At 37.5% G+C, this 15,089-nt stretch overlaps 1 protein-coding gene across 2 annotated transcripts in view; it reads left to right on the top strand.

Moving 5' to 3' along the window:
• Nucleotides 1–9,685, top strand: part of LOC136036897 (pseudouridine-5'-phosphatase-like) — a 66,813-nt gene extending 57,128 nt beyond the window's left edge. The window contains exons 1-4 of one of the 2 annotated variants that reach the window (XM_065719271.1): nucleotides 3,516–3,682; nucleotides 6,936–7,160; nucleotides 8,363–8,465; nucleotides 9,316–9,685. In XM_065719271.1, coding sequence (XP_065575343.1) covers nucleotides 3,595–3,682; nucleotides 6,936–7,160; nucleotides 8,363–8,465; nucleotides 9,316–9,625 — 726 coding nt within the window. In that variant the 5' untranslated portion in view covers nucleotides 3,516–3,594 and the 3' untranslated portion in view covers nucleotides 9,626–9,685. Of the gene's footprint in view, nucleotides 1–3,515; nucleotides 3,683–6,935; nucleotides 7,161–8,362; nucleotides 8,466–9,315 lie in introns of those variants that run through there. The other variant, XM_065719272.1, reaches the window with a different exon arrangement.
• The last annotated feature ends 5,404 nt before the right edge of the window (nucleotides 9,686–15,089 follow it).

The raw sequence follows: 15,089 nt of genomic DNA, 5'->3' as shown, positions 1-15,089 counted from the left end.
GTGTCAGGGAGCAGCACAAATTGACTTTATAAAGTCGTTTTACCCGATTCGACCACCTGGGGGGCTGAAGGGAGAGGACAAATCAGAAAAAGTGATGTATTTTTAAATTACGAGTTGGTGATCGTATCTTAATGAATTTTAATATTTAGAAAGACCTCGTGACTCAGAGCTCTTATTTTAAATCCCGACCAACGTTAAGCCTCTGATTTTCCTTTTAAAGCAATCTATTGATTCTTAGAATTTTGCTAGAGCTCATACCATATGAGCTCTCGGCTCTTGCGACATCGTCACAAGTGCCATATGAGCTCTCGGCTCTTGCGACATCGTCACAAGTGCCATATGAGCTCTTAGCTCTTGCTTGAATAGATCCACTGCTGTGTATTAAAGTATATAAAAAAGAAATTTTGGATCTTACATAAATAATTATCGGTCATATAGGCTATAGTTTACTTAATTATGGGAACACTATAAGACCCACGAAGCTTAACAATGCTTTAAAATGGCCAGAAAAAGGTTTGACGCCATATTTCGAAAAACATACTAATTGTCAGGCTGAAACATCACCAGCCTGGTTGTACTGAAGTAGTAAGCAGTTGATCTATTAAAAGTTTTAACAAAGATTATTAGGGTAATAAACATAAGTATAATTTTAGGATATTGTTACATTGCCAGTCAGATAAGTTTTGTTGTTACAAAACTACGAATAGGGTCTTTACATCCTGCTAGCCCTACACACTTTACATGGTATACACAAAAATTGATTTCCACCTACATCAGAACTTACACCAACAAAAATGAGCAGACTAAAGTGGTACTTGTACCCTTCAAGTCCTTGACGAGCCTTTAAGGCCAATCGACAATGAGACTACTGTTAATGAGATTTAACTAATGTAATTATTGAATTCCAAATAATTCATTTTAACGCTAGCTAAATCCCGGTATGGGTAAATAGGCTTTTAGACAATTGCCTTTTGGGTGATTTAAAAGATATTCTACAGCCCCTAGCTTAATCACCCAAGTAGATAATAAAAATCAGTCCCTGGTGGTGACCTTTTATAGACTACGACCTCAAGAGAATACTCGATTTTATATACATGTCCAAGCTTACCCATTTTATAGGCTCTACGAATTATTTCTTACCAGCCCCAGTTGCCTTTGAAAACGGTTTCAAAATGGTCACTTTTTGTGCCATATGGCTCTTTACACAGAGGCTGCAAAATTGAGCTTATAAATAGTTGCTTAACGAATTAATTGTTTGCTGAATGAAACCTGAATTTCTGACCTACAATGACCCAATAAGCTGTTGGCGCTGAACAAAAAACAAAAACAAAAATGGCACTAAAAGTTGTAATTTCCCGTACTATTAGTCAAATTGTTCTGATGTTATTAAAGTGGGCTAATAAAAACCGATTTGGAAGTGTAAGAACGGGGAAATATTAATCCTTATTAAGGTTTGTTTGTGATGATGATCCCGATGATAATTATAATTTCTGGTCTAACGCCTATTCGAGGGAAAGTAGGCTTCACGGTATGCATGAAAATTTCTTTTTCTGATTTGACAGGGCCTGCTCTTTATTTACCGTTTATTACTGGAATGGAAGATAAATTATACAAAAAAAAAATAATGAAGAAAAAATTGGCAATACGTAGGGCTTTCATTGGATGACACTATTTTATAGTACAGCTTGGAGTTAGATTGATATTGCTTTTTCTAGGTCTTTGAAAAGCGTACGATTCTGAACCAGAAAAAAAAATGAAAAAAAAAAAAAACTAAAAAAATTATCAAAATTGCCCCCCTCCTAGATTTTAATAAATACATATCCCTTCCTCTAAAGTTTCATGAATCGAAGCCGCTATTCCGACTGACCGTTTTGTCGTTTAGATATGTAGATGATACAGAATTAAACGAAACGGATCAACAAATCGGTTTATTGAGACGCATGCGTTTTGCTACTTAAAAACGGTATTTGAACTAAAAGGTTTCGTCTGAATGAGGCTTCTATCCATATTTTGCAGCCATTGGTCTGTTATAATAAAATATATAAAATGTGTACCTCCTATAAGGATATGGGTGGGTGGGAGGTGTGCATATAAGAAAAAAGACGAATCATATAGATGATGTATGAGTCTATAGGATAAATTATAAATGCAGTATGATTTTTCCGTGGTGGGGGGGGGGGGGGTTGAGCGTTGAAGGCAGTGGCACAATTGCGTCAAATCCTGTAGGGGGGAGGTTTGAGCCCATTTTCCCAGGTCAAGCGAAAATGACAGCAAAAAATGAAAATTTAACCATAGTACCCTAAAGGCAAATTTTATACAAGAGAAAATTGATCTGTTTCTGCGCATGCTTGAATTATGTCAGTCTATCTTAGCTTTAACAAAGTTTTTGAAGACGCTAAATTTCATCTAGGGGGAGGTGTTCGGGGAAGTTGCCCACCCCACACCCTTGTTCTAGTAAATTATGCCCCTGGTTGAAGAGCCTTTCAATAGATTTTTTGACAAATACATATGTAGGGACGTAGTTGAGACACCGTCTCAAGAGTCAAGCAATTTGATCATTGAGAAAACACATTGGTTTATTTTTTATATTATTTTTTAAATCGTGGAGGGGGCCAATTCTTCCCATTTATTATCCCACTGTCCGGCTGAAAATGCACCAGGTTAAAACTTCATAGACGCACTTCAGATTGGACGGTCTTCCAATGGACCAGTGAAATTGGGACAAGTCCATTCTAGGAACATTGCTTAAATAGGATTGGGAATTGTCAAAAAAAATATAGAACTATCTTGGAAAGATTCCTGAGATGCTCCTACTAAGTGGCTAATGGGGAGAGGGACCTTTACCACATAATGAAGCATGTACCAAGAAGGGCCAGTGAGACTCAACTCAGGATATTAGTTTTTCATAAAAATCTTGGCAACTAAGATTTCTTGGATTCCCTGGGATCAACATTTGTGCATGTGCCCGTCCTCGAATTCTTTTCTTTAGCGTTCAAGAACAGTCTTTTGGTTAGTCGCACCAAAAATTTTGTACGAGGAGAAGAGGAGGGACTATTAAAAGAATTTTTGTTTGGGCGAGTTTACAAAATAATTTTTGTTCCTGAAGGGGGATTAAGGGTTTTAACTTGATTTTTAAAACCAATATGTGAGTCAAAGAAATGTTTTTACCTAAGGAATATGCTCCCTACCTGAATTTTTTGACCAATATAGGACATTGGAAATTTTTTTTTTGAAGGGGTTCAAGTCTGATAGTAAACCCCACTCTTCAAATCTGGATACGACTTTGTAAATATATGACATAATTCTTAATTTCATGTGCGTATTTTGTTCCATCTTCATCCAGGCATGCAGTTTGTGATTACCAATGGTATTATCAACTCCATTTCTGGGTTATGAAACCATTGCAAATTTACATAACCCTAACACCGCTGGAAATGTTGCGCAAATATGCTTTGTTTGTACAAACATTCACCCTTCGTTTCCAGGACATAATGAAATTCTAGTATAAAAAGGAAGTGTAATTTGTAAACATCATCAGTTGTTCTTCTGCACTCTATACTTGAACATATTCGATTGCTCGTATATATTGCAAAGATGGGTAGCAACTGGCAATCTCAAATTGAAAGAAAGGCTTTCAAGTCTGTGTCGCATGTGCTCTTCGATATGGATGGTCTTCTTATTAGTAAGTTTATTTTTCAAAAGATAAGATCATAACTGGTTATCTTTCAATAAAGCAGAATTTGTTTTGGGCCAGTACAGTGAGGAAATAATTTGTTAAACATGGGAAGGGGCTCTGTTCCAATATCGGAAGGATATTTCCTTAAGAAATCTAATCTAAGAAACTTAAATGCTATTGAAGTTACATTATACAATTCCGATTTTGAGCTCCTTTTGAGGCAAAATTTTTCGGTAAAATTTACTTTACTGATTTTTGGGCTGATTTTTGGGCTATCTCAGGAGGGTTAGGAAAATGAAACTTTCAGGGATGGGTCTAAAGGCTAAAGTATGCCCCGAGAAGGTATTTTAAGTACCTATATCCCCTCCCTCTCCCTCTAAAGGGTCCTGACCTATGATCGAACAGTTCGTGGTAACGAACTGTAGTAAGCAGCGACCCGGCTCAATAGTAACCAGAACTCTAAAAAATGGAATTTTGATACCAATACCTACATCAAAAGAATCGCATTTTAATGCTGATATTAAATATATAAGTTTCATCAAGTTTAGTCTTACCCATCAAAAGTTACGAGCCTGAGAAAATTTGCGTTATTTTAGAAAATGGGGAGAAACGCCCCCTAGAAGTCATAATATCTTAACGAAAGTCACACCATCAGATTCAGCGTATCAGAGAACCCTAGTGTAGAAGTTTCAAGCTCCTATCTACAAAAATGTGGAATTTTGTATTTTTTGCCAGAAGGCAGATCACGGATGCGTGTTTTTTTGTTTTTTTGTTTTTTTTCCCAGGGGTGATCGTATCGACCCGGTTGTCCTAGAATGTTGCAAGAGGGCTCATTCTAACGGAAATGAAAAGTTCTAGTGCCCTTTTTAAGTGACCAAAAAAATTGGTCACGTCCCACGCTCATTTTTTCTCCAAAGTCAACGGATCACAATTCTGAGATAGCCATTTTATTCAGCGTAGTCAAAAAACCTTATAACTATGTCTTTGGGGACGACTTACTCCCCCACAGTCCCCATGGGAGGGGCAACAAGTTACAAACTTTTGACCAATGCTTACATATAGTAATGGTTATTGGGAAGTGTACAGGTGTTTTCAGGAGGATATTTTTGGTTGGGGGAGGGGTTGAGAAGAGGGGGATATGCTGGGGGAACTTTTCATCGATAATTTGTCATGGGGGAAGAAAATCTCCATGAAGGGAGCGCAGGATTTACTAGCATTATTTAAAAACACAATGAAAAAATAAATATGAAAAAGTTCTTTCAGCTGGAAGTAAGGAACAGCATTAAAACTTAAAACAAACAGAAATTATTACCCATTTGAGGGGCTCACCTCCTCCTAATACCTCGCTCTTTACGTTAAAGTACTTTTAGTGATTTCAACTATTTATTCTACGGCTTTTGTGATTCTGGGGTCATTCTTAATGAATTGGGGCTTCTTCCCCCGCTCTTTTTTTCTCAAAATCATTCGATCAAAATTATGAGAAAGCCATTTAGCCAAAAAAAAATAAAAAAAATGCAAATTTCGTTTTAATTATTCCTCTGTGGAGAGCCAAAATCAAAGCATGCATTGATTCAAAAACGTTCAGAAATTAAATAAAAAAAACAAGTTTTTTTAACTGAAAGTAAGGAGCGATATTAAAACTTAAAACGAACAGAAATTACTTCGTATATGAAAGAGGCTGCTTCCTCATCAACGCCCCGCTCTTTACGCTAAAGTTTTTTACTGTTTTAAAAAGAAGAATAAGGTTTTAAGGATGTGCAAATACATTTCCTAAATTTTGAAAAAAAACAAAAAACAATATGGCTCTGAATTCTACTCAAATGACAGGAATTGTGTTTTGAGGACTAAGGGCAGAGAAAAAGCAACTGGTAATTGAGAATTAAGGTAAAATGTTAGTCAAAATTTCAATAGGTATACAAAAAACTGCAAAATGGATTTTCAGCTTAAATGAAGTGCAAGAAAACTGTTCAGCTTCACAACTTTGCTCAATCCAAATTTGAAGTTTTCAAAGGTCTGCAAATTTCCTAGGTTTAGAAACGAAACATTTGACCTTACTTATAATTCTGCTCAACAAGAGTTGCATTTTCAGAATTAAAAACAGATAAAAATTCGATGGTTAAAGTTTATCCTAGATTGATTACTTAGTTTCATTTACCTAACCAATAACCAAGATAGCAAAAAGTAGCTAAATCCAAGATTTTTACGTCAGAATTTCACAATTTCCCCCTGACAATTTGTAGTTTGGCTCTTTTCCAATGGCTATTGTATCGAACCGGCAATCATAGAAGACCGGGAGAGGGCTAATTTGATCATAGAAGTTCTAGTCTTTTTCAAGTGACCAAAAATATGTAAGGCCATTTATGCCCCAAGTGACCAAAAATATGTAAGGCTATTTATGCCCCTCCCACATCCCTTCCAAAATCTCTATCTTAATAGCTGTTTTGCTCAGCATAGTTAAAGAGCAATAACTATGCCTTTGGATATAACATAACCCTCCACTACCCTTAGGCATAAGTAAGATCCGCCCGTTTACGTGCAGTATTTATTATTAGGAAGTATGCAAACATTTTTCCGGTGTGGGGGGGTGAATTGTACTGTAGGCTTTTTTCACGGGGATAATTTTCCATGGGAAGGGAAGCTTACGAGGGGTGAACTTTTCAGGGAAAAACTTCTTATTGAGGAAATTTGCAAGAATTCCAATTCGACCTGCGTATTTGACTTATTTTCTCTTTCGCCGCGAGGAGACTAGGATAATTGTCAGGTGATTTACCAGGATTTAATTTTCTAAAGGAATCTTTCCGCGGAAGGGTGGATTTCGGCTTGGAGGTAGAGCCGGATTTCCTGGCAATATTAAAAAAACGATTAGTTATTTTATTATTCCTGCTAAAAAGTAGACTGTATTACGTTGGTGGTTGATTATCATGCTGGTCATGTTTAAATCCCACAATTATAGTTCATTTTATAAGGAAAATTTTCATCAATGCAATATTTTTAACAAAATTTCTACTTTAGCCAACAGAGCAGAGCTCGAATTAATTGCATGGTCTATTTTTTGTATAGCGTTAAATTCGCTTAACCTAATTCAAATAAATTTTTAACAAAAGGATGGGGTGTGTATATTGCTCAAATGGGTAATCTACCAAGTTATACAAGCAAAATAAAATTGAGAAAGTTTGGGTTACGGGAAATGGAAAAACAGTCTTTATTTTTAATGCATCGTATTTAGTCTTTATTTTTAATGCATCGTATTTCTTTTCAGACACTGAAGTAATTTATACCCGCACCATCGAAACTATTTTGGAGCGATATATCGGCCCAACTGAGCTTTCTTGGGAAGTAAAGAAGAAGCAGATGGGCAAAATTGCCCCAGATCTCGCAGAATTGATCATTGAAGAATACAACCTTCCTCTGAAACCCAGGGAATATACTGCACAGGCAAGAATCATCCAGGAGAATCTTTTCCCCCATTGTGAAATGATGCCAGGTAAATACTTATGTATACCAAGATAAGTTCCCTTTGTGAAAGAGCATTGAAATGACCAGAGGAAAATCGAGCTAGGGACATTTTAGAAGAGTTTGGTTGCCTAAACTTCTTCGAATTATCTAATTCGTTTTCTTTAATTATCATCCTCCCTAGAAATCTAATTACCCCTTTCCCCAAAAAAAGTTACGGCTATTTCAGTAGGCAAAAAGCGCTGACGTTCAATATAAAGAGGTTCTATAGGAGAATTTTATTAATACAAAAGTAGTACTATTAGATTGTTAATATTATTCCCAAATATCATATTTGAGTTTGTGACAATGCACCCCCATCTTCCCCTGAGGGTTCTAAATATAATTCTAGATTATTCATTTTTCCATTGTTTTGCATCTCTTGGATACAAGTTTCTTGTCCGTCAAAAGTATACTTCATTCGATTGCATAGAAATTAGATCTGTCGGATATTGAATATTTTAAATGATTATAAGCGTGGATAACAACGAAAGGAAACTACTATAATCTGATTAAGAGGCTGCATATCATGAAGTTGAATTGCATTTGTTTTGCTCTTCCTAGTTTTACATTGACTTATCAGTAGGGGGTTGTTGTCCCGTCACAGCCAAATCTAGGGTTGCAGATTCACCTTACATTGGGAGAGAAACATTGTGGAGAGTAAAAACTAGAGGGGACCAGGTACAAGGGTAGTATAATACTTAGTTCTCTAGATACCAACATTTACTAAAGAGCCATTTACGTTACGTCACTATTAACGGTAGTGCTAGTTGGTAAGGAGGGCAACGGTAGTACTAGTTGGTAAGGAGGGGAACGGTAGTGCTAGTTGGTAAAGAGGGCAACGGTAGTACTAGTTGGTAAGGAGGGGAACGGTAGTACTAGTTGGTAAGGAGGGGAACGGTAGTACTAGTTGGTAAGGAGGGGAACGGTAGTACTAGTTGGTAAGGAGGGGAACGGTAGTACTAGAACGGTAGTGATTGTTTTTCTTAATGTAGCACATGCATACATAACCCATCAACCATTCAAATAATCCAACCAAACGCAGACCAAACCATTAAAATAAGCAGAAAATTACCTTGTCATAGCGTGTTTTATCTGAAGAGGCCTGATTGAAGACTTACAATTTTCTTTTGTTTGTTGGTAATTGTATGTGATTAAGTGGGTCTTTTGTATATGGATGTATTCCTATTTCAGGCGCTGAGAGATTAATCCGTCATTTGAAAGCCAACAACATTCCAATTGCACTTGCGACAAGTAGCGCAGCCGAAACATTCAGGATGAAGTCAACTTATCATAGGTGAGACTTACTGATTTTTCTTTAGTCAAATCTGTTAGCTCAGTTCAGTGAAATCAGTTAAGCTGCGAAGTCAAAATCTGAGGACAGGTTATCTCCACATGATTGTTTTGGATGATCTGTTACTGTCGAAAAGGCAAACTATATCGTGGCTATGGCGCATGTACCGAACAACTAGTCATAAACTGAACAACCTCGTCTTGACTGTATTCTAACAGCCTAGAGATTTACAGTGAAAAAAGGATAACTTCAACGTGAAATAATTACAAGTCTATTATTGGGAGGGCTATCTTGTGCTTATGTTACACGCTTGACTTTCCTCCATAGTTTCCTTAGCTTATTTAAGAAAAGGCTAGTTCCCTTTTGTGTCGACTCGACTTCGAAGTTTAGTAAGCGTGTTTGGACTAAATTTCGCGTTCTTCTGACCGAGTTTTTGTTTACATGTTTTGACATTTTTGGAAATTCAGTCCACGTATATCTGATGTCCAAATCTTCAACTTCCTAATATAATCCAAATTTTAAGGTTAAAATTAAGGTTAATAATATTAAGTATAAGAATATTCGTGGTAAAAAAGCAGCTCCCTTTTTTCGACTTTTTGAAAGTTTTGTAAGCGTGTTAGGGACTTTTAGAAAACTCTCTTTAATTGAGCTTCTTACTTTCGAGTTTGTTTACATGTTTCTGATTTTTTTGAAAATTCGGTTCACGTATTTCTGACGTCAAATTATTTTATATTTAACTTAGTTTAATCAAGAGCTTATTGAGAAAAGAGCATAGCTTAGATTAATATTAAACCTCCTTTGTGCTACAAATAATAGGTCATCCGATTTCCTTACTCTTAAATTCTTATTGTAGAGATTTCTTCAAGCTTTTCGACCATCACATCTACGGAAGCTCCGATCCTGAACTGAAGAGAGGAAAACCTCACCCAGATATTTTCTTAACATGCGCAAGTCGCTTCCCTGATCCACCTGCCCCAGAGAAGTGTCTTGTTTTTGAAGATGCTCCCAATGGAGTAAAAGCTGCGTTGTCTGCGGGCATGCAGGTTGTGATGGTACCTGATCCACGCATGGACGAAGAAAGTCGAAGTGAAGCCACTCTCTCCTTAGACAGCTTGTTAGAGTTCCGACCTGAGCTTTTTGGTCTGCCACCTTTTGACGATTAATTTCTGTGTTTCTTTCAATTTTATATCAAGCGTATCGTATTAAAACTGGACAATTTATCATTTTGGATATATACTTTTCTCCGTCTTACATTTTTAGGTTTCCAATTCAAAGCAATTTTACAACTAGTCATAAGGATAAGTATAAGAATTGCAGAGGTTTGTGGATAGCATGAGGGTCTCTGGATAGCAGAGGGTCTGTGGATAGTATACATGAGGTCTGTGGATAGTATACATGAGGTCTGTGGATAGTATACATGAGGTCTGTGGATAGTATACATGAGGTCTGTGGATAGTATACATAAGATCCACAAGGTCTGTGAGTAGGACATCTTAGGTTTGTAGTCTTGTATGCTTAGTCTTTAGGTATATTGTTAGCTTATAGCAGCCACGTTTGGTTCACCCAGCTCTGGTAGCGTGGTTGCTTTTTGAAAGGAATAGACCCGGATTCTGAAGCTTCTAAGTAAAAAAAAAAAAAAAAAAACATTAGAAAATCTAAGTAAAAAAGGAAGTGTCAAATTCAGCGGCTTTTATTGGTCAGAATCTTAATACAGCAAGTGCTCTGGTGATAAAAACAGCAAAACTACTGTTTATCGTGGACACTTACTGCTGCTGCAGTTGCTGACTAAAACATGGCTTTCCACACCTCGAATCACAAATAGTTTCAAAACAAACTGCTTGAATTGTTTTTAGCTAGATTTTATCGGGCCGCATGTACTTTCCCACGAAAATGTCAAAATTTCAATATTTCCTAATACGTATTTGTTTTACAACAGTTAGATTATCAGATAAATTTATATTTCAGACAATATCATGTATCGTGGATTTAACGGTATTGCCTCGATATCTCACCTCTCTGTTTCGATATCTCACCCCTAGATTTTGAATGCTCTTTAGAGGGTATTTTGCAGGAAAATAATTTTTGCACTCATGTCTTCAAAATTACCTCTTAGATTTTGACACTGCCCCCCCCTCTCCATTGTATTTGTGTGATTGATATCACTGGAAAGGGTACCAGCTGTGGGGTAATTCGGTAATTCGGAAAGTACCGTATAAAAAAGGTAAACAGTTTTCACCACCTTTAATTTTATAAGTGGTTTTGTTCGAATTTTTTTTTTAATTTTGAGTACGATCATTATCAATGAAATATTTAGGATTTTATTGGGGGGGGGGGGGGGTATTAAAGTTTTTAAAACTTCAAAAACACACAGGCGATCTTCAAGCGCGTTGCGAAAGTAGATATCAATATTTAAATTTACATCAAAAACGTTTACTAAGTCTATAATCGAACTATTCCTTTTGAAACTTATTTTATAGCACGGTATTAACCAAGTGACATACAGCAATCGCAAATTCTGTCTGTCGGTCCCGGTTTTGCTAGTTTAGGCACTTCCAGGTAAGCTAGGATGGTGCAATTTGGCAGGCGTATCAGAGACCAGACCAGATTAAATTAGAAATAGTCATTTTCCCGATTTGATCATCTGGGGGAGGAGTAGGGGCCTGTTAATTCGGAAAAAAATAGAAAAAATGACGTATTTTTATGGCACTTGGTATTAATCAAGTGACAGCAATCGTAAATTCTGTTGGTCTGTCAGTCCCAGTTTTGCTACTTTAGGCACTTCCAGGTAAGCTAGGACGATGAAATTTGGCAGGCGTTTCAGGGACCGGACCAGATTAAATTAAAAAGTCATTTTTCCGATTTGACTATCTGGGGGGGGGGGGGTGAGGGACCCGTTACTTCGGAAAAAATAGAAAAATTGAAGTATTTAACTTACGAACGGTTGATCAGATCTTAATGAAATTTGATGTTTGGAAGGATATGTCTCAAAGCTGTTATTTTAGTTCCCGACCGAATCTGGTGAGATTGGGGGGAGTTGGGAGGGAGAAACCTAAAATCTTGGAAAACAGTGGATGGATCGGGATGAAACTTGATGGGAAAAATAACAAGTCCTAGATACATGATTGACATAACCGGAACGGATCCGCTCTCTTTGGGGTAGTTGGGGGGGGGGAGGATAATTCTGAAAAATTGGAAAAAATGAGGTATTTTTCATTTAGGAACGGGTGATCGGATCTCAATGAAATTTGATATTTAGAAGGATATCGTGTCTCAGAGGCCCGACCGGATCTGGTGACATTGGGGGGAGTTGGGAGGGGGAAACCAAAAACTTGGAAAACACAGACTGGAGGGATCAGGATGAAACCTGGTGGGGAAAATAAGCAGAAGTCTTAGATACATGATTTACATAATTGGAAAGGATCCGCTCTACTGGGGGGGGGGGGTTAATTCTGAAAAATTAGAAAAAATGACGTATTTTTAACTTACGAAAGTCGTCGGATCTTCATGAAACTTCATATATAAATGATATAATCATAATAGGTAATTGGATCTTAATGAAATTTGATATTTAGAAGGAATTCATGTCTCAGAGTTCTTATTTCAAATCCCGACCAGATCTTCTGACATTGGGGAGAGTTGGAGGGGGAAATCTTGGAAAATACTTGGAGTGGAGGAATCGGGATAAAGATTGGTGGATAGAATAAGCAAAATGTCCTTGATACGTGATTGACAGAACCGTACTGGATTTGCTCTCTTTGGGGGAGTTGGGAGGAGGGGTTCAGTGATTTGGCGAGTTTGTTGCTTCTGGACGTGCTAGGACGATGAAAATTGGTAGGAGTGTCAGGGAGCTGCAAAAATTGACTTGATAAAGTCGTTTTCCCAGATTCGACCATCTGGGGGGCTATAAGGAGAGGAAAAATTAGGTATTTATAACATACGAGTGGATGATCGGATCTTAATGAATTTTGATATTTAGAAGGACATCGTGACTCAGAGCTCTTATTTTAAATCTTGACCGGCATTAAGCCTCTTATTTTCCTTATAAATCAATCTATTGATTCATAGAATTTTGTTAGAGCTCATACCATATGATCTCTTGGCTCTTAGCTCTTCTTGCCTCGTCACAAGTGCCATATGAGCTCTTAGCTCTTGTTAACTTACGAACGGCTGATGAAATCTTAATGAAATTTGATGTTTGGAAGGATATCGTGTCTGAGAACTATTATTTTAAATCCCGCACCGGATCTGGGGACATCGGGGGGGGGGGGGGAGCTGGGAGGGGGAAACCTAAAATCTTGGAAAACACTTGAGTGAAGCGATCGGGATGAAACTTGGTGGGAAAAATAAGCACAGGTCCTAGATACATGATTGACCTAACCGGAATGGATCCGCTCTCTTTGGGGTAGTTGGGGAGGGGGTGGGGGTAATTCTGAAAAATTAGAAAAAATGAGGTATTTTTAACTTACGAACGGGTGATCGGATCTCAATGAAATTTGATGTTTAGAAGGATATCGTGTCTCAGAGCTATTATTTTAAATCCCGACCGGATCTGGTGACATTGGGTGGGAATTTGGAGGGGGAAACCTAAAATCTTGGAAAACACTTAGAGTGAAGGGATCGGGATGAAACTTGGTGGGAAAAATAAGCACAAGTCCTGGATACATGATTGACCTAACCGAGACGGATCCGCTCTCTTTAGTGTATTTGGGGGGGGGGGGTTAATTCTGAAAAATTAGAAAAAATTAGGTATTTTTTACTTACGAACGGGTGATCGGATCTCGAGGAAATTTGATATTTAGAAGGATACCATGTCTCAAAGCTCTTTTAAATACCGACCAGATCTGGTGACATCGGGGGGAATTTGGGTGGGACCCAAAATCATGGAAAACGCTTAGATTGGTGGGATCGGGATGAAACTTGGTGGAAAAATAAGCAGCAGTCTTGAATATGTGATTGAGATCATTGGAACGGATCCGCTCTATTCGGGGGGGGGGAGGGTTAATTCTGAAAAATTAGAAAAAAATAACGTAACTTACGAAGGAGTGATCGGATCTTCATGAAACCTCAGATTTAGAAGGATCTCGTAACTCAGATGTCTCATTTTAAATATCAACTGGATCTAGCGTAATTAAGGGGGGGGGGCGGAAATATTAGAAAATACTTAAAGAGGAGAGATCAGGATGAAATTGGATGGGAAGAATAAAAACCTGTCCAAGATACGTGACTGACATAACTGAACCGGATTTGCTCTCTTTGGTGGAGTATGGGGGGGGGGGGGTAATCCGGAAAAATGAGGTATTTGTAACTTACAAACAGGTCACCAGATTTTAATGAAATTTGATGTTTAGAAGGATCTTGTGGCTTAAAGCTCTAATTTTAAATTCCGACCAGAACCTGTGACATTGGGGGAGTTGGAGGGGGAAACCGCAATTCTTGGAAAACGTGAAAACTGGGGTATTTTTATCTTACGAATAGAATAATTAATTAATGAAACTTGATATATATAGAAGAATCCTATGCCTCAGATGCTCCATTTTCGACCCGAATTGGATATGGGGACATAGGGGGTTGGAGGAGGGAAACAGAAATCTTGGAAAATGCTTAGAGTGGAGAGATCGGGATGAAACTTGATGGGAAGAATAAGTTCTAGATACGTGATTGACATAATTGGAACGGATCCGATGTCTTTTGTGGAGCTGGGGGAGGGGTTCAGTGATTTGACGAGTTTGGTTCTGGACGTGCTAGGACGATGAAAACTGTTAGGCGTGTCAGGGAGCTGTACAAATTGACTTGATGAAGTCGTTCTCCCAAATTCGACCATCTGGGGGGCTAAAGAGAGAAGAAAAATTTGAAAAAATGAGGTATTTATAACTTACGAGTGGGTAATCGAATCTTAATGAATTTTGATATTTAGAAGGACATCGTGACTCAGAGCTCTTATTTTAAATCCTGACCGGCATTAAGCCTCTGATTTTCCTTTTTAATCAATCTATTGATACTTAGAAATTTTTTAGAGCTCATACCATATGAGCTCTTGGCTCTTAGCTCTTCTTGCCTCGTCACAAGTGCCATATGAGATCTTAGCTCTTGATCTTAGAAGGAAGACACAAAAGAACAGGTATGTACTATTTTTCATATCTCTGTAACCTTCACTTGTTTCGACTGTTAGCACAAGCACTGCGGTCTTCAATCCCTTTTGGTTCACATATCAATCTTGAGATATCTTAATCATGTGGTGTAGTTCAAATATTCAGCAAACTACATAATGCAATGCCTTCGTAATGCAAAATACTACAAAAATAAAAAAAAAACAGTAAAATAATTATTATTTATTTTTAAACTGTTTACAAATATTGCAAATGCTGTTAGAGGAGTAAGCTGGAAAGAAGAATAGACAAAAGAAATAAAAACGAAAACGCAACATGAGAAAAAAACAACGAAAAATGAGTTTATATTACTTTCAAACAAAACTACAGCAAGAAAAATAGAGAATGGAAACACCACTGATGAACACCTACACTATTTAAACGCAGTTGCACCTCAGAGAAAAATCAAAGACGTTCTCTACGCTTTTGGTGTCTTAACTTAGAGTGTCGGTCCCGGTTTTGCTACATTAGGCACTTCCAG

This window comes from Artemia franciscana, chromosome 16, assembly GCF_032884065.1.
Source record: "Artemia franciscana chromosome 16, ASM3288406v1, whole genome shotgun sequence".
Lineage (NCBI taxonomy): Eukaryota > Metazoa > Arthropoda > Branchiopoda > Anostraca > Artemiidae > Artemia > Artemia franciscana.
Note: the sequence above shows the minus strand (reverse complement) of the source record. Positions and strands in the feature narration are given on the sequence as shown.